This window comes from Bufo bufo, chromosome 2 (genome assembly GCF_905171765.1).
Source record: "Bufo bufo chromosome 2, aBufBuf1.1, whole genome shotgun sequence".
Lineage (NCBI taxonomy): Eukaryota > Metazoa > Chordata > Amphibia > Anura > Bufonidae > Bufo > Bufo bufo.
The window spans coordinates 692,168,124-692,192,451 of NC_053390.1; the positions used below are offsets into that span (position 1 = coordinate 692,168,124).

The 24,328-nt window shown below is 42.7% G+C and overlaps 1 protein-coding gene across 4 annotated transcripts in view; it reads left to right on the plus strand.

Annotated features, from left to right (window-relative positions):
• The window catches only part of WDR17 (WD repeat domain 17), a 202,594-nt gene that overhangs the window by 173,180 nt on the left and 5,086 nt on the right, over positions 1-24,328 (plus strand). For 2 of the 4 annotated variants that reach the window (XM_040418688.1, XM_040418685.1), the window contains 8 exons: positions 2,099-2,238; positions 4,018-4,038; positions 7,196-7,307; positions 11,534-11,675; positions 14,200-14,302; positions 15,382-15,483; positions 19,136-19,234; positions 20,652-20,835. In XM_040418688.1, coding sequence (XP_040274622.1) covers positions 2,099-2,238; positions 4,018-4,038; positions 7,196-7,307; positions 11,534-11,675; positions 14,200-14,302; positions 15,382-15,483; positions 19,136-19,234; positions 20,652-20,835 — 903 coding nt within the window. Of the gene's footprint in view, positions 1-2,098; positions 2,239-4,017; positions 4,039-7,195; positions 7,308-11,533; positions 11,676-14,199; positions 14,303-15,381; positions 15,484-19,135; positions 19,235-20,651; positions 20,836-24,328 lie in introns of those variants that run through there. The other 2 variants (XR_005776375.1, XM_040418687.1) reach the window with 2 other exon arrangements.

Below are 24,328 nucleotides of genomic sequence, written 5' to 3' on the forward strand. Positions count from 1 at the left end.
CCTTTTTTCTGGTCCCTTCCCATCTCCGCCCATTTTTTACAGGAGATTAGTGTAACTAGTGGCAACTATTAAGTATCGTCAAGTATAGTAGGGCCCATTATTTTATCTACATACATAAATAAATGTTATGTTTTAAATTTAATAAGCTACCCATTCATTGTGAATTCTACAGTTTTTCTTGTGGAAAACATTTGCAGCTTGTGGATGAGATATGGTAAATGCTGTGGATTTTTGTCACACAGATCCACTATGGTAAATCTGCTATCAATGAAATGTTGGTAAAAGGTGCTTGATTCCACTCTATGGACCACAAGAGAATGACACACACTCTCAATAAGACCATATGGAGGAGAAGGGTGCAGTGACCAAGTTACTGCGATTAGTGCATTTAATCTTCATGTTTAATCTTCTTGTTCTCCACTGAAATAGTTATAGGTCCAGAAATATTTGGCCAATGACATAAGTTTTGACATTTTAGCTGTTTACTAAAAGATATTCAAGATACGGTTACTCAATCAATATGGGTTTAAAGTGCAGACTCTCCGCTTTAATTTGAGGGTATTCACATCCTAATTGTAGGAAGGGTTTAGGAATTACAGCTCTTTAATATGTAGTGGCCTCTTTTTTCAAGGGACCAAAGGTAATTGGACAATTATCTCATAAGCTACTTAATGGGCTGCATGGGCTATTCCCTCGTTAATCCATCATCAACTAAGCAGGTAAAAGGTCTGGAGTTGATTCTAGGTGTGGAATTTGCATTTGTAAGCTGCTGCTGTGAACCCACAACATGCGGTCAAAGGATCTTTTAATTGAAGGCTGAAAAATTAGGCTGAAAAAAGAAGAAATCCATCAGAGGGAAAGCGGAAATGTTAGGAGTCACCAAATCAACAGTTTGGTACATTCTGGTTAAATAAGAGCCAACTGGAACTCAAAAAGGCCTGGACGTCCACGGAAGACAACAGTGGTGGATGATCGCAGAATCCTTTCCATGGTGAAAAAAAACCTTCGCAACATCCACCCAAGTGAAGAACACTCTCCAGGAAGTAGGTGTATCAGGATCTAAGTCTACCATAAAGCGAAGACTTCATGAGAGCGAATACAGAAGGTTCATCACGAGGTGCAAACGATTAATCAGCCAGATTAGACTTTGTCAAAAAACATCTAAAGAAGCCAGTCTAATTCTGGAACAGCATTCTTTGGACAGATAAAAATTAGATCAACCTGTACCAGAATGATGGGAATATGTATGGAGAAGGCTTTGAATGGCTCATGATCCAAAGCACACCACATGCTCCTTAAAACATGGTGGAGACAGTGTGATGGCATGGGCATGCATGGCTTGCAATGGCACAGGGTCACTAGTGTTTATTGGTGTGACTGAAGACAGAAGCAGCCAGATGAATTCTGAAGTGTACAGAGATATACCGGTACTTTCTGTTCAGATTCAGCAAAATACAGCAAGGTTGATTGGACGGCATTTCACAGTACAGATGGACAATGACCCAAAACATACTGCAAAGGCAACCCAGGAGTTTTTTTAAGGCAAAGAAGTGGAATATTCTGCAATAGCCGAGTCAATCACCAGATTTCAACACAATCGAGCATGCATTTCACTTGCTTAAGACAAAACTTAAGGCAGAAAGACCTACAAACAAGCAACAACTGAAGACAGCTGCAGTAAGGGCCTGGCAAAGCATTATGAAGGTGGAAACCCAGCGTTTGGTGATGTCTATGGGTTCTAGACTTCAGGCAGTCATTGCCTGAAAAGGATTCTTTACAATGTATTAAAATGAACATTTTATGGTAATGTTAATTATTCCAATTCCTTCTGAGCACCTGAAATGAGGAGGCTTTGTAGAAAACTGGTTGCATTTCGTAAACGTTTCACAGGATATTTTTGTTCAACCCCTTGAATTAAACCTGAAAGTCTATACTTCAATAGCATCTGAATTGTTTCATTTCAAATCCAATGTGGTGGCATGCAGAGCCCGAATCATGAAGATTGTGTCACTGTTCAAATATTTCTCGACCTAACTTGTGTATGTTTGAATGGTTAAAGAAATTCAAATAAGTTAAATGTTTTTTTGCTTTATTCAAGCTAGCCATGGCCAACCTCATCCGTGGAAATGAGTTGGAACTGGCAGTATGTGTGGGCACAGTTATTGGAGAAGGTGCAGCACAAGCAACTCAATATGCACTAGAGCTCCTTTCAAGAAAATGCATGACTGTAACCACATGGTATGTATTACAGATTGACTCTGATCCCAGAGATTCAGAGCAAGTAGTTTTCCATTCACATTTTCAATAAAGTGCCACAGATTATAGGCAACATGCTTATCTTCATGGTTTATGTTCCTTTAGCTGAATGTTTTCTTTTCTGAGTATCTTAGGCTTATTTCATAAGAGTGATACTGAATGTGTCAGGGTCTGTTCAGGGAAAAACTGATGCTTTTGAATTCAAGTTTGATCAGTTTTGTCTGCAATTGCATTTAGTGTTTCAGTTTTTCCTAACAGATGTAATCAGTTTTTCCTAACAGATGTAATCAGTTTTTGATGTGTTTTTCACATGCATGAAGAAAAACTGAAGAATAGCACTAAACATCGTCTAGCGTCTATCAGTTAAAATTGCATTGCATCCAGATGCCTTCAGTTTTTCATCCAAGCCGTTTATTTCTATGAGGCAAGGGCTGGATGAAAAACGGGCAATATCGAACATGCTGTGAGTTTACCTGAACGATGGTCAATGGAAAATAATGCTCAAGTGCACATACCCATTGAAATGAATGGGTCAGGATTCAGCATGGATGCCGTCCATTCGCAACACGCATCACATCAAACGGAAAACTCACTCGTGTGAAAGAGGCTTAAGTGAAAATTAGATACCGGTATGCTTGTGCTGGGGCAAAGACCACAAAACTAAATATGTTAAGCACTTTTATTATAAACTGGCAAGTCACTACCATGTCTTTCCTGAAAAGGATTCGGACCCCTAATAAAAACATAACCCTTGAAGTAGTATCTCTGGGAGTGAAAAAGTAAAGGCTTGGTTTATTATAGGGTGTTCTTTTCCATGTGTGAGACAGTACAACTTACCATATTTTTCACCCTGTAAGATGCACCGGCCCATAAAACACACCTAGATTTTAGAGGAGGACAATAAGTAAAAAAAAATGTTTTCATTATACCTCAGGTCAGACCCCCAATCAGACCCCCAATGATAGGGTACTTTCACACTAGCATTTTTGTTTTCCAGTATTGAGTTCCGTCCTAGGGGGCTCTATACCGGTTAAAAACTGTTCAGTCTTATCCTAATGCATTCTGAATGGAGAGCATTCTGTTCAGGTTGCATCAGTTCAGTCCCTCTTACGTTTTTTGGCCGGAGAAAATACTGTAGCATGCTGCAATTTTCTCTCCGGCCAAAAATCCTGAACACTTGCCGGAATGCCGGATCCGGCATTCATTTCCATTGAAATGCATTAATGCCGGATCCGGCCCCAAGTGTTCCCGCAAAACGGATCCGGTTTTGCGGTCTGCACATGCACAGACCTTTAAAAATGAGAAAAAAATTAATACCGGATCCTTTTTTTCCGGATGACAACCGGAAAGACGGATTCGGTATTGCAATGCATTTGTGAGATGGATCATTAGTATTCGGCCCATAAGATGCAGGGGCATTTTCCCCCCACTTTTGGGGGGAAAATGCATCTTATGGGGCGAAAAATACAGTATTTCACATACATTATTTATATTCTGGCATTTCTGCAATTACTATAATTTGTGCTTGATTTTTTACAATTCGCAGCATGATCTAGTTTTTATGGTGATTTATGATTTATCTCTACTGTAGATAGATAGATAGATAGAAATAAGATGAATAAATAGATAGGAATGTGAAATTCATCTACATGTGGCCTATGTTACTCATTTGTAAAACAGGAGTGATAAAAATATTTTCCTAAATGTAATGAAGCTGTGACACTTTCTATCACATTTTGTAATATTATATCTTTCCTTCAGCTTCCCATCACCGGGATACAGGTATACACACTATCACTTCTACTAATGAACCCTAACACATACTGTAGCGTACTGTAGATGAAGCGAGGCTCACAACAAGTTTATGCATCATTTAGGCCCCTTTCACACGGGCGAGTTTTCCGCGCAGGTGCAATGCGTGAGGTAAACGCATTGCACCCGCACTGAATCCGGACCCATTCACTTCAATGGGGCTGTGCAAGCATCTGCATGCAAGTGCGGATGCGGTGCGATTTTCACGCATGGTTGCTAGGAGATGATAGGGATGAGCAACCCTGGACCCCATTAAAGTAAATTCACTGTATTATTTTCCCTTATAACATGGTTATAAGGGAAAATAATAGCATTCTTAATACAGAATGCTTACTAAAATGTCGATTGAGTGGTTAAAAAAATAAATACAAATTTAACTCACCTTATCCACTTGATCGCGCAGCCGGCATCGTCTTCTTTCTTCTTCCTTCAGGACTTGCAAAAGGACCTTTGATGACATAATCGCGCTCAGCACCTGGTGAGCGCGGTGACGTCAGCGCAGGTCCTGCTGAATGAAGATAGAAATCTTCATTCAGCAGGACCTGCGCTGATGTCACTGTGCTCACCACGATTACGTCATCAAAGGTCTTTTTGCAGGTCCTGAAAGAAAAAGAAGACGATGCCGGCTGCGCGATCAAGTGGATAAGGTGAGTTAAATTTTATTTATTTTTTTAACCCCTCAATCGACATTTTAGTAAGCATTCTGTATTCAGAATGCTATTATTTTCCCTTATAACCATGTTATAAGGGAAAATAATAAAATCTACAGAACACCGAACCCAAACCCGAACTTCAGTGAAGAAGTACGGGTTCGGGTCAGGGTACCACATTCAGTTTTTTATCACGTGCGTGCAAAACGCATTGCACCCGCGCGATAAAAACTGAACAACGCAACGCAATCGCATAATTGCGTGCGCACCCGCGCGTGTTTCCCGCAATGCACACGCGACGCATCTGTAGCAAATCCGGGACGCCCGTATGAAAGAGGCCTTAGCAGTTCACCCATTGTGGTCATTTACATTAACCTCCATATAACAAACCTGCATATCACACTTAGGCCTCCTGCACACGAACGTGTGCTGCCTGTTGCCGTATTGCGGACCGCATTTGCGGATCCGCAATACACGGACGCCGTTCCGTGGGCATTCCGCATCACGGATGCGGACCTATTCACTTCAATGGATCCACAAATCCGGAGATGCGGAATGGTGCGGAACGGAAGCACGGAACGGAAACCTGTGCTTCCGTTCCGCAAAAAGATAGATGTCCTATCTTTTTGCGGAACGGGCGGATTGCGGACCCATTAAAGTGAATGTGTCCGTGATCCGCTGCGGCTGCCCCACGGTCAGTGTTCCACAGCACGGCCACGGGAGCACACGTTCGTGTGCAGGAGGCCTTAGGCTTTGTTCTGTTGGGTTCGTTTAACTGTTTTTGACGTCATAACATTAAATATACATGCAACCATTTCATATTTTGTTTGTAACAGTCTGTCACCAACCTCCAAGTTCTATACTGCTACTATTGCACTGTTGGACACAAACACGTGATAGTAATGGTAACTTTGTTGTTATTGTCTGTAAAGCTGCAAAAACGAGGTTATAAAGATATGCAAATGAGGGATTGCAAGTGCCCACAGGCGGTGTTTTTGCTGGAAGTGCCCAGACCCCTCAGCGTTTTGCGCAGCTAACTCCTAACTCCTCCCCTGTATCATCTGGCCAGCCCTGTATTGATGTGACGTCACTCTCCTCTATTCCTGAGATCCCCCCATACGAACTTCACCACCGGGCCCGGGCATGCGCACTACGCTAACCACTGAGAGCATCGAATTTGTTTACCACAGTGCGCATGTCTATTGTCTGTTTTTTAGTATGTTTTTTAAATAAACAGTTTTATTGGAAGTTCTTCAGTGCAGTCCACTGTTTCTTCTTTTTTTCAGCTACTTTGGTTCAAATAGAAGAATTCGGGACCCAGACCATACGTCTGGAGCTCACCCCATGCTGAGAAGGGCATATTATCCATAGACCAGAAAATACGATTCAAATGCAGCCTTGTTCACGGTTTATAATTAATAACTTACATTGTTATGATCAGGGAATTCAGATGATTCTCTAGTCCTGGAAGTTTCAGCCTTGGGGAACCTGAGAATCAAATATTGGTTTCAGTTCTTCATATTTCATAAGCAAGTTTGGTGTACCCAGATTCGTAAAATTATGTTTCTAAGAAACATCTATCAAAAGTTATGGCACAATCTAAAAGTTTCCAGAGCTGGTGACTTTTGTGCATATGATTACCCAGCCTCTGGTTACATGAAAGGCTAAGTGGGCTGGGCCTGGACCCCTTAAAATGTCTCATGAACTGACACACAGGGTCAGAATTCGGAGGTATACCTAGCTGTAGGTCTGGACAATGGTTCTCCCAGCGTGGATCTCTCACAGATCTAATTGGTATGCCATTCATTATTTTATCCCTTTTATTTCTGTACTGTTTGCTTGTGTGTATGTCCTTTTTTGTCATTTTTGGAACATTTTAGCACTATACTTTTTCTGCACATTAAATCTTAAAATGTTATAAGTCGTTCCTTGCTGCTCTAAACGTACCCACACTCTTTCAGTACCGCTTTGTTGTGTTATCACTAAAGGCCAGTGTGCTACAGGTTTGCCTGTCATATGGTAGAATGCAGTGTGTTCCTGGGCATTCCACCGGCCATAACAGACAGATAGTGGCAGCATCATGTATGGACGTGTGGGCGTGTTTTGGGGGTGCCTGAGGGCCCCATATGGTCTGTCATGTGTTGCAGGGTCAAACACAGTTAAAGTGGCACTGTGCTGAGCCGAGAGCTTCTGTCCCTTTCTTTGAGCAATCAGTGGGATTTACAAGGCCCGGACATCAGCAGATCAAAATGTTACTCTTAAAATGGACTTTACCAATGATTTTTGACAGATAAGTAATACGGTACACAGTTAGTATACAAGTGCATCTTTTCACTTCACATAGGGAATAAATGTGATGAAAACAAGTCTGTCTGTTTATACCTCACCTGCTTTCTATATACTGTATATGGCTGCAGTGAGCAGTTCTGAACCCTGCTGATAAAACATATGTGAGCAGAATTTATTTTCTTTCACAGGGACTTGGCAGCAGATCTTCTCAGAATGATTCCTGACAATGATCTCTTCTTAGTCAAGCTGTGCGCATTCTACCCAGGATGCACTGAAGAAATTAATGACCTACATAGCAAAGTAGGTCCCGGAATTTTCTGTTTTACTGATCTTATCGCCATGAATATTAGCTATTAGTAAAAACCATGATACATACCCAAAAAATCACGTTAATGTTCTTGTTATTTGAGAATACATTTTTTTGTGGCAGAGAAGATCATGGATATAACCTCGTCTCCCTGATAACATAGAGAGAAAAACTTTTGAAAATCCATTTAGCAAAACAGTTCTATGGATAATGCTTTCTAAGGGGATTGCTAGAGGATTAAAGATATTTAAAGAGGACCTGTCACCACAAAATGCAGTGCAATCTGCAGGCCCCATTTTATAGAGCAGGAGGAGCTGAGCAGATTGATATATAAATGGGAAAAGATTCAGTAAAACTTGTAATTTATACATTTATATCTCAGCTTTTTTCACTTCCTGTGAAGTACAGGAGGGAGGGGTTATCAGTGACTGATATAAGTGAGCATACAGAGATAGCTGTCAGTCACTGATAACCCCTCCTCCTGTACAGATAGCTGTCAGTCACTGATAGCCCCTCCTCCTGTACAGATAGCTGTCAGTCACTGATAACCCCTCCTCCTGTACAGATAGCTGTCAGTCACTGATAACCCCTCCTCCTGTACAGATAGCTGCCAGTCACTGATAACCCCTCCTCCTGTACAGATAGCTGCCAGTCACTGATAACCCCTCCTCCTGTACAGATAGCTGTCAGTCACTGATAACCCCTCCTCCTGTACAGATAGCTGTCAGTCACTGATAACCCCTCCTCCTGTACAGATAGCTGTCAGTCACTGATAACCCCTCCTCCTGTACAGATAGCTGTCAGTCACTGATAACCCCTCCTCCTGTACAGATAGCTGTCAGTCACCTATAACCCCTCCTCCTGTACAGATAGCTGTCAGTCACCTATAACCCCTCCTCCTGTACAGATAGCTGTCAGTCACTGATAACCCCTCCTCCTGTACAGATAGCTGTCAGTCACTGATAACCCCTCCTCCTGTACAGATAGCTGTCAGTCACTGATAACCCCTCCTCCTGTACAGATAGCTGCCAGTCACTGATAACCCCTCCTCCTGTACAGATAGCTGTCAGTCACTGATAACCCCTCCTCCTGTGCAGATAGCTGTCAGTCACTGATAACCCCTCCTCCTGTACAGATAGCTGTCAGTCACTGATAACCCCTCCTCCTGTACAGATAGCTGTCAGTCACTGATAACCCCTCCTCCTGTACAGATAGCTATCAGTCACTGATAACCCCTCCTCCTGTACAGATAGCTGTCAGTCACTGATAACCCCTCCTCCTGTACAGATAGCTGTCAGTCACTGATAACCCCTCCTCCTGTACAGATAGCTGCCAGTCACTGATAACCCCTCCTCCTGTACAGATAGCTGCCAGTCACTGATAACCCCTCCTCCTGTACAGATAGCTGCCAGTCACTGATAACCCCTCCTCCTGTACAGATAGCTGTCAGTCACTGATAACCCCTCCTCCTGTACAGATAGCTGTCAGTCACTGATAACCCCTCCTCCTGTAAAGATAGCTGTCAGTCACTGATAACCCCTCCTCCTGTACAGATAGCTGCCAGTCACTGATAACCCCTCCTCCTGTACAGATAGCTGTCAGTCACTGATAACCCCTCCTCCTGTACAGATAGCTGTCAGTCACTGATAACCCCTCCTCCTGTACAGATAGCTGCCAGTCACTGATAACCCCTCCTCCTGTACAGATAGCTGTCAGTCACTGATAACCCCTCCTCCTGTACAGATAGCTGTCAGTCACTGATAACCCCTCCTCCTGTACAGATAGCTGTCAGTCACTGATAACCCCTCCTCCTGTACAGATAGCTGCCAGTCACTGATAACCCCTCCTCCTGTACAGATAGCTGCCAGTCACTGATAACCCCTCCTCCTGTACAGATAGCTGCCAGTCACTGATAACCCCTCCTCCTGTACAGATAGCTGTCAGTCACTGATAACCCCTCCTCCTGTACAGATAGCTGTCAGTCACTGATAACCCCTCCTCCTGTAAAGATAGCTGTCAGTCACTGATAACCCCTCTTCCTGTACAGATAGCTGCCAGTCACTGATAACCCCTCCTCCTGTACAGATAGCTGTCAGTCACTGATAACCCCTCCTCCTGTACAGATAGCTGTCAGTCACTGATAACCCCTCCTCCTGTACAGATAGCTGCCAGTCACTGATAACCCCTCCTCCTGTACAGATAGCTGTTCACAGGATGTGAAAAAAGCAGAGATATAAACGTATCATTTACAGGTTTTAATGAATCTTTTCCCACATCAACCTGCTCAGCTTCTCCTGCTCTATAACACGGTGCTTTCAGATCGCATTGCATTTTGTGTTGACAGGTCCTCTTTTAGCAAAATTATTATTAATTATTTGAAAGCACTGTAAATTCCCTGCCACTGTACATCTAAGAATGGATATACATACATAATATAACACAAGTAACACAATAAGCATGAAACATATGAACAGATTCTCTTCTCAGGATAGGTCATCAATATCAGACTGGTAGAAGACCACCACCTCCTGTCAACTGTTCTGTTCTACGGTTCTTGGTATGAAAATGGAATTATAGGAGCTGAGCTGCAGTACCCTGGCATGGACACTACACATTGGTTGGAGCTTTCTGCTTGTAGTCCTGTCCACTAACACAGTTTCTAATGCCGGTGGCTGCTGAAAATATCTGATCAGTGGAGGAGCCAGATGTTGAATCCTCCTGCTCTATACAATGCTGCCTGTAGAGTGCACTGCATTTTGTGGTGACAGGCTCTCTTTAATATCAGTAGGAAAACAGACCTGATCTTCAGAGTTTTCTTTATGTTGACCTCAATTCACAGCCAGGTTATGTGTTCAATGAGTTTCCAACTATAAAAAGCTTCCCTGTGCGCTGTGTGCATCCTACTTTCATTTTGTGTCGGTCATCTAATAACCCTTATTTCTAAATTACTAAGAGGTCATAAACACTTATTTAAGCCACATTCTTATCAGTAAGTTAAGGGTTGAGCTTTGATTAATGTTTATAAGGTCTGAGAGCAGAGATAAGGAGCCCATCAGCTAGCTGTCTGACGGAGCAGAGAGAAAATTCAGATCCTGCTGGTAGAGCATCTCAGTTCTGTACAGAGAAAAGAACTCCATATAAAGACCAACTGAAAAAGGATTTTTATCTCACAATGAGTACAATGCACTAATTTAAAAAAAATTGCCCCCCAAAAGTGTACATAGCCTTTAACCATTTCGCTACCACCGCTGTACATGTACGGCACTGGAGCGATGGTTAAACATGGCACCCGCTTGCGTGTGCAATGGGCTCCATTCAAACAGCAGAGACCAGCAGCTAATGACCCCGACCGGCAATAATGCAGATCGCAGTCATTAAAGCCTTTAGATGCAGTGATCAAGTATGATCACGGCATCTAAAAGCTAAAAAACACGGAAGTGTGCGCTTCTGGGCTTCTTACCGGCATCCTCTGCAGCCAATGAAGATGCCTGTAATTGAATTCAATATGCTGGGTTTCTCTGCAGAGACCCAGGGTATTAGTTTAACATAACATAGTAACATAGTTTATAAGGCTGAAAAAAAAAAGACATATAGCCATCCAGTTCAGCCTGTTAAATTATTGGAGCTGCCATTCTTATTTTGGCTAGTAGGCCAACATAGGAACGGAGCAATTCTGCTCTCATCATGGATCTTTATGAAACATGATGGTACAGAAAAAAATAAAAAAAAGTGAGTCTTGTAGCTTCAAACATGAGCTATAAAACCATAAAAAAGTTAAAAAAAAAATATATAAAAATCTTTTGTCGCACTGGCATTTAGAAAAGTCGCAAAACTTGTAATTTTTTTATGCCATAAAATGGTGTGGCACTGTAAGTAAATGACCCCTAAACATAAAAAGTCAAGGTTTATTCACATGAACACATACAGCAATGTTTCTGCCACTTGGGTCTTTCACAGGCTTGAGGAAAACCCAGGCTGGTTGAAACATCAGTGTACATGTTCATGTGAATATATGTAGAGTGATGTGACTTTATCCAACATATAATCGAAAAGCATCATTACTGGTCATCTGTCACAAGAGAGACCCTGTTGATAAAGGATCTATGAGATGCCAATTGCCAAACAAAAAACGCATGTCTACAGCCTATCCACCAAGAAAAAACTTGCAGAAATGCACGTATTCAACCTTGTCTGTAGATATTCCAACATGTATTTACAGTGTAATTTGCCAAGTACAGAAGAGTGCTCACAACTTGCAGAGAACTGCCATGGAGAAGGAGACATCTTTCAAGCTGTCAAATATTATCTGCTAAGTTCAGAATCTGAAAAGGCCCTGCCAGTCGGGATCAATTATATAAAAGGTATTGAATAATTGTTAATCTATTATCTAGTATCAGTGAATGTTACAGCTGAAATTAGCTATTCATAGGTGTGTGTATCCTATTTTCACATCAGGGGCACAGGCAACGTTAGAAGGACAACATTTATTTCGTAACATACCGTAATTAGACCTAGTTCACACGTCAGTGTTTGGTCAGTGATTTCCATAAGTGATTGTGAGCCAAAACCAGGAGTGGAGCCTGCAGAAATAAAGGTATAATGGAAAGATTTCTCATAATCACTGATGGAAATCACTGACCAAAACACTGATGTGTGAACCAGACCTTAAGGTCTTGTTCACCTTTTCATTTTTCACTGACATGTGCTATCTACATTTTCCATGAACATCACATGTACCCATTGGCCCAGATTCAAGAAGCACTTGCGCGGGAACAAGTGTGATTTGCGCCGCGCAAGTACTGATTTGCTCCTATGCAAATTTGCGGCTGATTCTGTAAACCAGTTAAGCCTGAAATGCGGCCATTTTCCCGCGCACGCAGCCTAGCTGTTCCTGCGCAATTTTGCGCGGGGTGTAAGTTGCGCCTTCATGGAATTCCCTCAGCGAATATGCAAATTAGGTACTGCCGATGATTCAGAAACATGCGCGTGTGATGCGCATCTTGCGCTGGAAGCGTGCAAGCTTTTTTCCCTGGGCAAACTTGCTCCTGTTAAAAGCAGGGGCAAGTTAGCAAAAGATGGCCAAATGTCATCTGAAGGAGCGCGCAACTTCAGCAGCACCTAGACAGACGATCTGAACAAGCAGAGCACCCACATTTTCGGGACCTCACATCTGTGCACCAACATGCCAGGGGCAGCTATGGTTCTTGATATTCTATTGACTGAGCCGACTCGTAGGAGGGCACGGGAGAGGATTTACAGAGGGCGCTACAACCTTTTTCAGATGACTGAGGCCTCATGCACACGACCGTTGTGTACATCCGCGGCCGTTGTTCCGTTTTCTGTTTTTTTTCGCGGACCCATTGACTTTCAATGGGTCCGTGGAAAAATCGGAAAATGCACCGTTTGGCTTCCGCGTCCGTGATCCGTTTTTCCAGTCCGTGAAAAAAATATGACCTGTCCTATTTTTTTCACGGACAACGGTTCACGGACCCATTCAAGTCAATGGGTCCGTGAAAAATCACGGATGCACACAAGATAGTCATCCGCGTCCGTGATCCGTGTCCGTGATCCGTGTCCGTTTTTCCTATCATTTTCAATGGAAACTTGACTTAGTTTTTTTTTTCACTTTTCATGTCCGTGGATCCTCCAAAAATCAAGGAAGACCCACGGAAGAAAAAACGGTCACGGATCACGGAACAACGGAAATCCGTTTTGCGGACCGCAAAAAAAACCGGTCGTGTGCATGAGGCCTGATACTGAGGTGTATCGCATGTTTCGCTTTAGCCCTGAAGTCATCCTTGAGTTGGTAACAATCCTGCAGGATGACATCAGCAGCCCGACCCAAATCCAAATCCCAAATCCTGAGCATATAGAAAAATAATAAAAAAATCATATTGTGTTGAGCAAAAAAATGTCGACATAAAATTATTTTTTAGTTTTTTTCTTTGGGCCAAGGGTGCCCCGGCTCTGGCTCCTCAATCTCCGTGGTGCGGAGGAGGCATGGGGTGGGGATGCAGGGGTGGGGGGAGGAGGGGGGGGAGGAAAAAGCAGGATGAAATTCAGCAAAGAACCTGCGCAAGTCTGCTCCTATTTATTTGCTCAGTGCAAGCTGCTGAGCAGGATTTGCCCTGAAATTATGCTAGCAAACCTCTGCTGAGCCGAAAATTCCTCATTTACATAGGGGCACACCCACTTTGACTTGCACGGCCTTGCGCCCTCAGCTTTGCCTTAAACAGGAGCAAATTAAATGAACAAACGATTCCTGAATCAGGTGGCAATTTGGCAAAATTGCTCCAGCGCAGAGAAATTCAGCTGAGCGGCTGAGGTGTAAGTAATGGGCAAATCTACCTGAATCTGGGCCATTGACTTTAATGTGTCTGTTCACATATCAGTGGTTTTGCACTGACTGTGGGTCAGTGAAAATATCACAAATACATGCTCTACTTTGGTTCTTGATGCGATGGTCTCCATGTTCTGTCAGTGTTTCACAGACCTTTGGTAGGAGATGCTCTGGAAATAAATTTTCAGCTGAGAAGTGTCCGTAGAATACAGATGACACATGATGGGCAAAAAACAGGCACACGGACAAAACGCGGATTCTTCGGGGGTAGATATTTCCACAGTTGTCCAATAGACACAGAAATGTGGACTAGGCCTAAGGCTTCAGTAGGCATGCCCCAAAATCTATCACTTCTGTCAGATATACGTGTCAGCTTGGAACCATTCAAGGAATTTGGAGCATGACCTGTAAATTTTGCACCATTTTTAGCCCTGAGATGTTCTAAGTTAGGAATTGCTATTTTTTATTCTACTATATGTACATTTTGTGTATGACAAAGGATCATTTTACACTGGTCTATGTGTTTTATTCCCTGTTTTTTACAGAAGAGATTAGCAGTCTGGACTGGACTTTGGATTCCATATGTCCCATTCTTGATCTTCTCAGTTTCATTAGAACGGAGAGATTAGTACTACATAAATGTAGTGAGTGAGTATTCTTATTCCTGTCGGTAGGCCTCTTCAGTCACCCACCGAATAAAGTAGTGTCTATTGTCACTTTGGGGGTTCAGTCAATTAAGTTTAGGGGAAGGAAATTCTACAGCCTGAACCCCTGGGAAAGATAAGACTGATCGGATGAACAAAGTGCCCTAGAAGAAATGATGCAAACAACCCCATTCTAATATTCATGGTGGAGATTATACATAGGTTAAACATTCATTTAAATCATTTGTAAGGATTTTGAAGTTTTTCATTCAGATAAAATCAGTGGTCTGGTTATACTGTTCCCAATAAAATAACCTTTACTGAAACCTCTGCATTGTGCCGTTCCTCTGTCATTCCTTCTGGAAATGTATGGACAGGTCATTGGGTTCCTACACACATTGATACTCAGTGTAAGACTGTGCGAGTACATACATTTCCAGGAGGAATAACAGAGGAATGACACAACACAGAGTTGTAAGAAAAGATTATTTAAGAGTGTTATGTTTTGGGTGGAATACAAGTATTTACTAAGGCCTCGTACACATTTACGTTTTTCATTGACGTGTTCTGTCCGCATTTTCCACGGACAGCACACGTACCTATTGATTTGAATGTGTTCACATTTCAGTATTTTTTTACTGACATGCACCACTTTGATCCGTGATGCGGACCAACCACGCCCATAGAAGTCTATGGGTCCATGAAAATCACGGACACACCACGGATGGCATCCGTGGTGCGTCAGTTTTTCACTGAAGACTGATAGGAGTTTCTTTGAAAATTAATTTTCACCTGAGCAACGTCAGTGAATTACAGATGACACACGGATGGTAAAAACGGACACACGGACTAACCACAGTTCCTTCACGGGCATCTTGACGAATGAAACACGTACGCTTTTTTTTTCATGGACGTGTCACATGAAAATGTGGACGGGGCCTAAAGTAGCCATGTCATAGGATCCAACAGTGGTTTACTAGATGTCCCCTCCTTTCTAGATTGATTGTCACCAATGTTTCTCTACAAGTGGGGGCTCATATAATATTCTAATGTTTTCTGGGACTATTTATTGTATCTTTCCAGGGTCCGCAATGAGCTTCTCATACTGTGCGGCTACATTGGGGCTTTAATTGCTATTAGAAGACACTATACAAGCATTGTGCCTGCACTTTATGAATATACAAGGTTGGTACCTCCTGGTAATTGTAAAAGAAAAGGACACACAATGGAAATGCCTACAGGAACTTTACAACCAAAAAATATTACTATATGACAATGAATTGCTATTCTAAAATCTTTACTAAAATCATGTTTCTTATTAGTGGCACTATTCTTAATTAACCAGTTTCTATTTAATAGAGCAAGGTAAAGACATAACATGGCTATTAAACGTTTAACGCCATTACGTAATATATCTTTAAGAGGGTCGGATATCCACTGCCCTTCCTTCTATTCACACAACCATGTATGCAGTGCACTCCCCCTAGTGGTGGTTTGAGGCTCTGCAGTAAATGTAGCACTATAGAGAGCTGACCACTATAAAGATGTATTATGTATTATTAAATTTATATCTATTAAGCTTAAAAGAAACCAAAATGATGTTTTAAAGGAGAGGAGCATTCAGTGTAACACTTAATGGCTACGGAAGACATTCAATGAAAGTGCACTTTATGTCCATGAGAAGATGTGAGCTGAGACTCCCACTGATCGCTAGAATGAAGAAGCCTTGTGAGCACTTTGGGCCAGATTTTTCATTACTCTGACAGTTCACTCCACTTTCACATATGGCTAAAGTCAGTTTTAGCTAAGTCAGATTTATGATTGGCCCTTTAAGACTGTAATAAATGTGGTTTGACGGTAGCAGTTTATCCGTCAGTAAGCAGCTTTATAAAAGTCGCACATCTTTACGAAAAAGTTGCACGTTTTTACGAAAAAGTCGCATGTTCTATTAAAAAGTCTTATAAGATAAGCATGGTCCTCACTGGAGTGAAATTGCGCTTTTTTTTTTGCGACTTTTTAAATAGTCCCAATAGTAAATCTGTCTAGAGATTAATTTACATAAGAAAACACGCCCACTTTCAGAAAACTGGCGAGCATAGTGCAGAGCAGAAAAAAGTCGCAAATTTGTGCGCAGTTTTAGCATTTGCGCATTTTTTTGCGACTTTTTCACTCCATTATTCTGACTTGAGCTAATGATAAATCTGGCCCATTGGTTTTTGGATCGGAGTGCACTGAAATGGTCATGTACATGGAGAAGAGTTATGGATCCCTTCATTCTATTTCTCAGTCAAGGTCCTAGCACACAAGCCCAAAATGAAGCTTAGAATTGAACGAACTTGTGTTTTCAAGTTCCGCCTACAAGGTTCGGATTAGGCCTCATGCACATAACCGTTGTGTGTTTTGCAGTTTGCGGATCCCCAAAACACGTATGGCGTCCGTGTGCGTTCCGCAATTTGCGGAACGGCACGGACAACCATTGATACTGTATAACTGCCTATTCTTGTCTGCAAAACGGACAAGAATAGGACAGGTTATATTTTTTTTGCGGACCACGGAACAGAGCAACGGATGCGGACAGCACACGGAGTGCTGTCCGCATCTTTTGCGGCCCCGTTGAAGTGAAAAGGTCCGTATCCGAGCCGCAAAAACTGAGGCTTGGATGCGGACCAAAACAATGGTCGTGTACATGAGGCCTTAGGCTACTTTCACACTGGCGTTTTGGCTTTCCGTTTGTGAGATCCGTTCAGGGCTCTCCCAAGCGGTCCAAAACGGATCAGTTTTGCCCTAATGCATTCTGAATGGAAAAGGATCCGCTCAGAATGCATCAGTTTGCCTCCATTCCATCTCCATTCCGCTCTGGAGGCGGACACCAAAACGCTTTCTGCAGCGTTTTGCTGTCGGCTTGACGAAACTGAGCCAAACGGATCCTGGCACACAATGTAAGTCAATGGGGACGGATCCGTTTTCTCTGACACAATCTGGCACAATAGAAAACGGATCCGTCTCCCATTGACTTTCAATGGAGTTCATGACGGATCCGTCTTGGCAATGTTACAGATAATACAAACGGATCCGTTCATGACAGATGCATGTGGTTGTATTATAGTAACGGATCCGTTTTTGCAGATCCATGATGGATCCGCCCAAAACGCGAGTGTGAAAGTAGCCTTATCTAAGTATTCCGTTATGGATTCCTATACCACGGATCATAAGTTGTCTGTCTAAGGCCTCTTGCACACGACCGTATGGCTTTTTCTGTATTTTGCAGTCTGTTTTTCACGGATCCATTGTTCCGTTTATTGTTTCCGTTGTGTTTCCGTTTCCATTCCGTAGTTCCGCAAAAAATCTCTGTATGGTTTCCGTATGTGATCTGTTTTTTGCAGATCGCAAACTGAAACATAAAATTTGTAATCATTACTGTAATGTACAGTAATGTTTGTAAACAGTAAACACGTGGGCATGGATCCGCAAAAAAACGGATGACATACGGATGTGTTCCGTATGCATTCTGTATTTTTTGCGGACCCATTGACTTGAATGAAGCGACGGAAAGTTATTTGCGGGCAATAATAGGACAAGTTCTATCTTTTGGCGGAACGGATATACAGAAACGGAATGTATACGGAAACTATTGAAATTAATGATTCCGCATACGGACCGCAAACAGAACCTGCAAAAACGGAACAGAAACAGAAAAAAAAAAAAAAAAAGTTCTAAAAGTAACCTTCACATCAATGTCAGTTTACTGTCAGTAATGCCGACTGGGACATACGGGCAGAGCGGACAGCTACTTGGTACAGTAGTTCTGTACCCGGTAAGTGTAGTGACGCAGTAGTAAGTACCCTTTACTTACAGTATGTAACATCCACATGTTTCTCAGCACTGTAAATCCGGGGGGAAGGGGATTTATCAAAACTTGTGTAAATGAAAAACTGGCTTAGTTGCCCATAGCAACCAATCAGATTCCACCTTTCACTTTCCAAAGAAGCTCACAAAAATGAAAGGTGGAATCTGATTGGTTGCTATGGGCAAATAAACCAGTTTTCCTTTACACCAGGTTTGATAAATCTCCCCCGGTGCCTTTTACATCATCACTGTCTCAAGCTGGGCTTACAATCTCCTTTAAAAACACTGTAGCATCACAAGACTTTCTGTGGTTGTTACTTAAAGGGGTTGTCTTATCTGAGACGCTGGTGGTATATCACATCTATCTCCAAAACAGGACCCCCGAAGTGAGCGGAGTGCAGGCACGGATGTGTGGCCGTTTCCCCTTCCTTTTCATGGGACTGCTGAAGATATCTGAGCACTGGTTTGGCTGTCTCTGGCAGTCCCATCGAAGTGAATAGAGTGTTGGGCTCTCCACTCATTTCTCTAGGGCATCGGAATATAGCTGAGCGCAGCATAGAAAGCGCATGCGCGGTGTGCTCTCCTTCACTTTTGGGGGCCCGTTCTGGAAACAGTTACAGCACCTATCTGACATTGGTGCCATATCCTAGCGATATCCCACCAATGTCTCAGATGAGACAACCCCCTTTAAAGGGTAACCAACCATTTTCACAACTTTACTTGAAACTATTCTAACTGGCCCAAAATGTTATTGATTTTACTGTATTACTGCCAAAGTAGGCCCCCAAAGATCAGGCTGTCTATAGCGCTTTGGAATCCACACACCGATGACAGGTTGGCAGTATATAGGTGTATGGATTTTATAGTTCTCCGGGAATAAGGGCCTTTAGAATAGTTTAAAATAAAGTTGTATAAAAGGTCAGTTACCCTTTAATGAATAATCTTCTCTTTCCCTGATCACTCTTTCTTTTTTTCTTGCAATCATTTCCAGCCAGCTTCTAAAACGTCGGGAAGTGTCTGTTCCTTTGCAGATTGAGCAGCTCTCGGTGGAGTTAGATGCATGGAGAGCATGTACCCTGTCCACCAGCAAGTAAGAGATTGACCAGGAAATCTGGTGCACCCTCTATACATTGTCTTTGCTGATAAACATAGGGTGTTTAGGGTGACCTTGTACTATGTTTGATATAGTTTCCCATAGTGTACGATATAGGGGGAAGTGACCACAGTTTTGTGTGACTTTCAGTATTTTCTGTTGAAGGTCGGCAGAAAAAGGCACAATATATTGTGTACATCCTCTCCCCTTGTGGTCTCTTTTCATCTGAACAATATACAGTATATGTATATATACTGTAAGTCTGCATCACTGTTGAGGAATTTGAAGTTACAAGTCAATTGATATTTAGATATATTTTCTGTTACGGTTTGTAAAGAAGCTACGTACTTGCAGGTCCAAGGAGGGAGCATGCACAGGCTGTAAGTCGACCTGTCCCGCTTATACAAACAAGCTTTTCTGTCTGAATGCTCCCTCCCATTGAACTCTACTGTTAAGTCTTCTGCTCTATAAGGGCCCTTGCACACGACCGTATGGCCTCCGAGATATACGGTCCGTGAGCGGGCCATATGTCCCGGAGAGGCATTGCTCGCGTGCATGGTAGCACACAGCATCATAGAATACAATGCACGTCGGGCCGCCCGCGGGACTATTGTCCCACACTCATAAGATTGTATGAGTATGGGACAATAGCCCCGCGGGCGACCCAACGTCCACATCATCATTGTAATCTATGATGCTGTGTGCTCCTTTGCGCACGATCAATGCTGCTCCGGGACATATGGCCCGCTCATGGACCATATATCTCGAAGGGCATACGGTCGTGTGCAAGAGGCCTAAGGGTGCAAATTGTGGATCTGCAAAATGCGTATAACAGCCGTGTGCGTTCAGCATTTTCCGGATCAGCACGTTTGGCCCCTTGTTAGAAATGTCTATATTTATGGGAGAGGCTTAACTGTGATAAGAGGGTGAAGCGCTTCCCCTGACCTAGCTGGCTGTGTTGTGCCGGAAGCCAGGAGCGAGGGTAAGCCTAGTAGTGGGCATACCCTAAAAGGGAGTGTTTGAGAACAGGGGGGGTGGGTGGGTGTGAACAGAAGCGCCCTGAGAAGCTGGGGGCTGGAGCTTAAAAAGGTAATATGCCCCTCCCACAAATTCAGGCTGACTTTTCAGCCTTCCACTTGTCCGTAAAACAGACAAGAATAGGACATGTTCTATTTAAAAAAAAAATTTGGGACATGCGGGACAGCATCTTTAGTGGCCCCATTGAAATGAATAGGTCCACATCTGAACTGCAAAAAATCTAGATTGGATCCAGACCAAAAATACTGTTGTGTGAATGCTCCCTTATCTAACCAACAAGCAATGTATATGTTTTTCATTGTTTTACAATATGGGTTTGGCATAATATTGTATGTTACATCCAACTTTTTGAGCACTGCTTATGCTTTTTATATAGGTCTGGTGATGATCTTCCATACACGCCTCCTACAGAAACACAAAGAAAGATTTATTCTAGTATAGTCGAAAAAATAAAGGAGGAACCCATTAAAGGACTGATTGGACCAGACTATGTCACAGGTTCTAATCTACCTAGTCATTCTGACGTCCACGTGTCCTGTTTAACAGGGTTACGAATACAGGTGGGTTACTTGTTTATGCTGTTCAACACTAAACAAATGGTACAGGCACCCAGACATTTCACATGTAATATAATTCATGCGCCACCTTGTAATACATGGTTGCAACAAGCCCCTCATAGTGGGAGCTCCTCTTTCCTGGATAATACAGTGGGGTCACATGGGGGGACAACCGCTCAGAGATCCTTGAGAAGACAAGAATTCTAGAGAAAAAGCAATCCAAAATACAACTCTTGTGTCAAAAGTAAGAGCTGATCTGTGAGAATTATACCACTATGTATTAGATGTAACAATGGTTTACTTTCACGCAGCAATTCTAATTATGTTTTACAGCATATCTACCGTATATATCTACAGTATATAGTGCATTCAGAAAGTCTATACCTTTTTCACATTTTTCTTATGTTGAGGGCTTGTGCTACAATAAAAAACAAATTCAAGTTTTGCCTGTCATTCTGCACTCAATACCCCATAATGAGAGAGTGAAAACAGAAATTTAGAAACTTTTTTTCAAAAATTATTAAAAAGGAAAAACTTAATTTTTCCATGGACATAAGTATTCAGACCTTTTGCAATGACTTTTGAAATTTAGCTCTGGGGCCTCCCACTTCTCTTGATCATTTTTGAGATTTTTCTACACCTTGATCGGAGTCCACCTGTGGTAAAATGAGTTGATTGGGCATGAATTGCAAAGGCACACCACTGTCTATATTAGAGTTGTTGCGATACCAAATTTTTGATTCGGTTTCGATACCATGAAAAAGTATTGCGATACTCGATACCATTCGATACCACGCGAAAAAAATAAACAAAAAAAGCCACGTGCATTCCTCATTTTTAAAAATGGCGAATCGCGCAGTTTTTATTTTATTTTTTCTGTTCCGGCATTCACCACCTAGATTTTTTTTTTATATTTTAATAGTTTGGACTTTTCTGACGTGGCGATGTAATATGTTTATTTATATATTTTATATGTGAAATTGGGAAAAGGGGGGTGATTTATACTTCATATTTTAGTGTTTTTTTTTTTTTCACTTTTTATTTAATAACTATTTCCCCCCTTAGGGGCTAGAACCTGGGATCTTTCATCCCTTTTCCTATTCACCCTGATAGATCTCTATCAGGGTGAATAGGACTCCACACTGTCCCTGCTGCTCTGTGCTTTGTGCACACAGCATCAGGGATGTTACCATGGCAACCAGGGCTTCCTGGCTGCCATGGTAACCGATCGGAGCCCCAGGCTTACACAGCTGGGGCTCCGATCAGAAGCTGCCACTGCACCACCAATGAGGGGGAGTGGAGAGGTCCCTGTGGCCACTGCCACCAATGATTTTAATACTGGAGGGCTGAGAGGGGCCGGCGCACTGTGCCACCAATGATTTTAATGGGATGGGGGGATTGAGGGGGGGGGCACACTGCACCACCAATGATTTTACCCCTTTATACAGGAGGCGGGTACTAGCAGATCAGCGGCAGTTAACTGCCGCTGATCGCAGCTCCCTGTCAGGGGCAGGGTGCCGGCAATGCGATTCTGCTGCCGGCACCCGCCTCCTGTATGTGTTAAAGACTACTGTATATGAGTCCAGACTTTCACTATTAGGCCACACAGAGCGGCGCCCAGCGATGTCTCAGCACTCACCATTTAGTCCTGGGCGCCGCTCCGTTCGCCTGCAGTGCCCCATTACTGTCTCCTCTCCTGCTCCACATGCTGCTGATTACTATCGGAGCGATGGGAGGAGACATCAGCTTCACTAGTGGGCGTTCCTTCTCCCTGGCTGTAGCGCTGTCCAATCGCAGCGCAGGAAGAAGGAACGCCCACTAGTGAAGCTGATGTCTCCTCCCATCGCTCCGATAGTAATCCTATCATTGGTGGCGCAGTGCGCCCGCCCCTCCTCCGCCCCTCTCTTCTCATTGCCGCCCCTCCTCCACCCCCTCTCTTCTCATTGCCGCCCCTCCTCCGCCCCTCTCTTCTCATTGCCGCCCCTCCTCCGCCCCTCTCTTCTCATTGGTGGCAGCGGCAGCAGCACAGGGGGAGGGAGGACAGCTTCCTTCTCCCCATGCTGCTGAGAGAGAACATGAGCGCGCCGATAGCAGCGCGCTCATGTTCAGAGATACTAGACTGCGCAGAAGCGCAGCCCAGTATCGAAAAAACGGAAATCCCGGTATCGTATCGATACCGGGACAAAAGTATCGATTGGGTATCGAAATTTCGATACCCGCAACAACCCTACTCTATATAAGGTCTCACAGTTGACAATGCATTTTAGAGCCAAAACCAAGCCATGAGGAGGAAATAAATAGCTCAGAGACATGATTGTGTGGAGGCACAGATCTGGAGAAGGGTACAAAAAAATTTCTGCTGCATTGAAAGTTCTCAAGAGCACAATGGCCTCCACAATTCTTAAATGTAAGAAGTTTGGAACAACCAGGACTCTTTCTAGAGCTGGTCGCTCCACCAAACTAAGTAATCGGAGGAAAAGGACCTTGGTAAGAGGGGTGAACAAGAACCCAATGGTCACTTTGGCTGTGGTTAAAAGATCCCATGTGCAGATTGGAGAAACTTCCAGAAGGTCAACCATCACTGGTTTAGGGAAAGCTGAATGGTGCAAAGTATCGACTAAAACAAGTTAAAAAAATAATAATAATCATCCCCTTTCCACAAAATAAAGACAAAAATAAACAATCCAAAAAAATATATCAAAGGCATCGCTACATCTGAAAGTACCCATGCTATTAAAATACTTTTAAAAGTCTATCCCATATGGTGAATGGCGGAATGGGGAAAAAAATCAATAGGAATGATTTGTTGTTTTTTCATTGCTTCACCCATTTATTGAAAAAAAAAATAATAAAAAGTGGTCAAGAAGTCATACATAATGTTGTCAATAAAAACTGCAGATTGCCCTGCAAAAGATGAGCCTTCATACAGCTCTGTGGACATAACTATAAAAAAAGTTATGGGTCAGAATATGGTGATGAAAAGAAAATCGTACTGAACCAGAAAATAAAGGGCACCGGTCAGTTTTACCGCATAGTGATCACCGTAAAACAAAACCCATAAAACTGGCTGAATTGCATTTTTTTCCAATTCCACCCAATTTGGAATTTTTTTCAGCTTCCCACTATATCATACGCAAAGTGGTGCCATTAGAAAGTACATCTTGTCCCTCAAAAAAATAAGCCTTCAAATGGCTATGTAAACAGAAAAATAAAAGTTATGGGTCATGAAAGGCAGGGAGTAAAAAATAAATACACAAAAATGGAAAATTGTGTCAGGAAGGCTTTAAATTTGAAGGAGCTGCAGAAAGAGAAATGTAACACTTAACCCCTTCACCCTGGAGGGTTTTTTGTTTTTGCAGTTTAGTTTTTCTCTCCCTGCCTTTCCAGGGCTATAATTTTCTTACTTTTCCATTCACGTAGCCGTATGAGTGCTAATTTTTTGCAGGATAAGTTCTATTTTCTAATGGCACTGCTTAATATTGTATACAATGTAGTG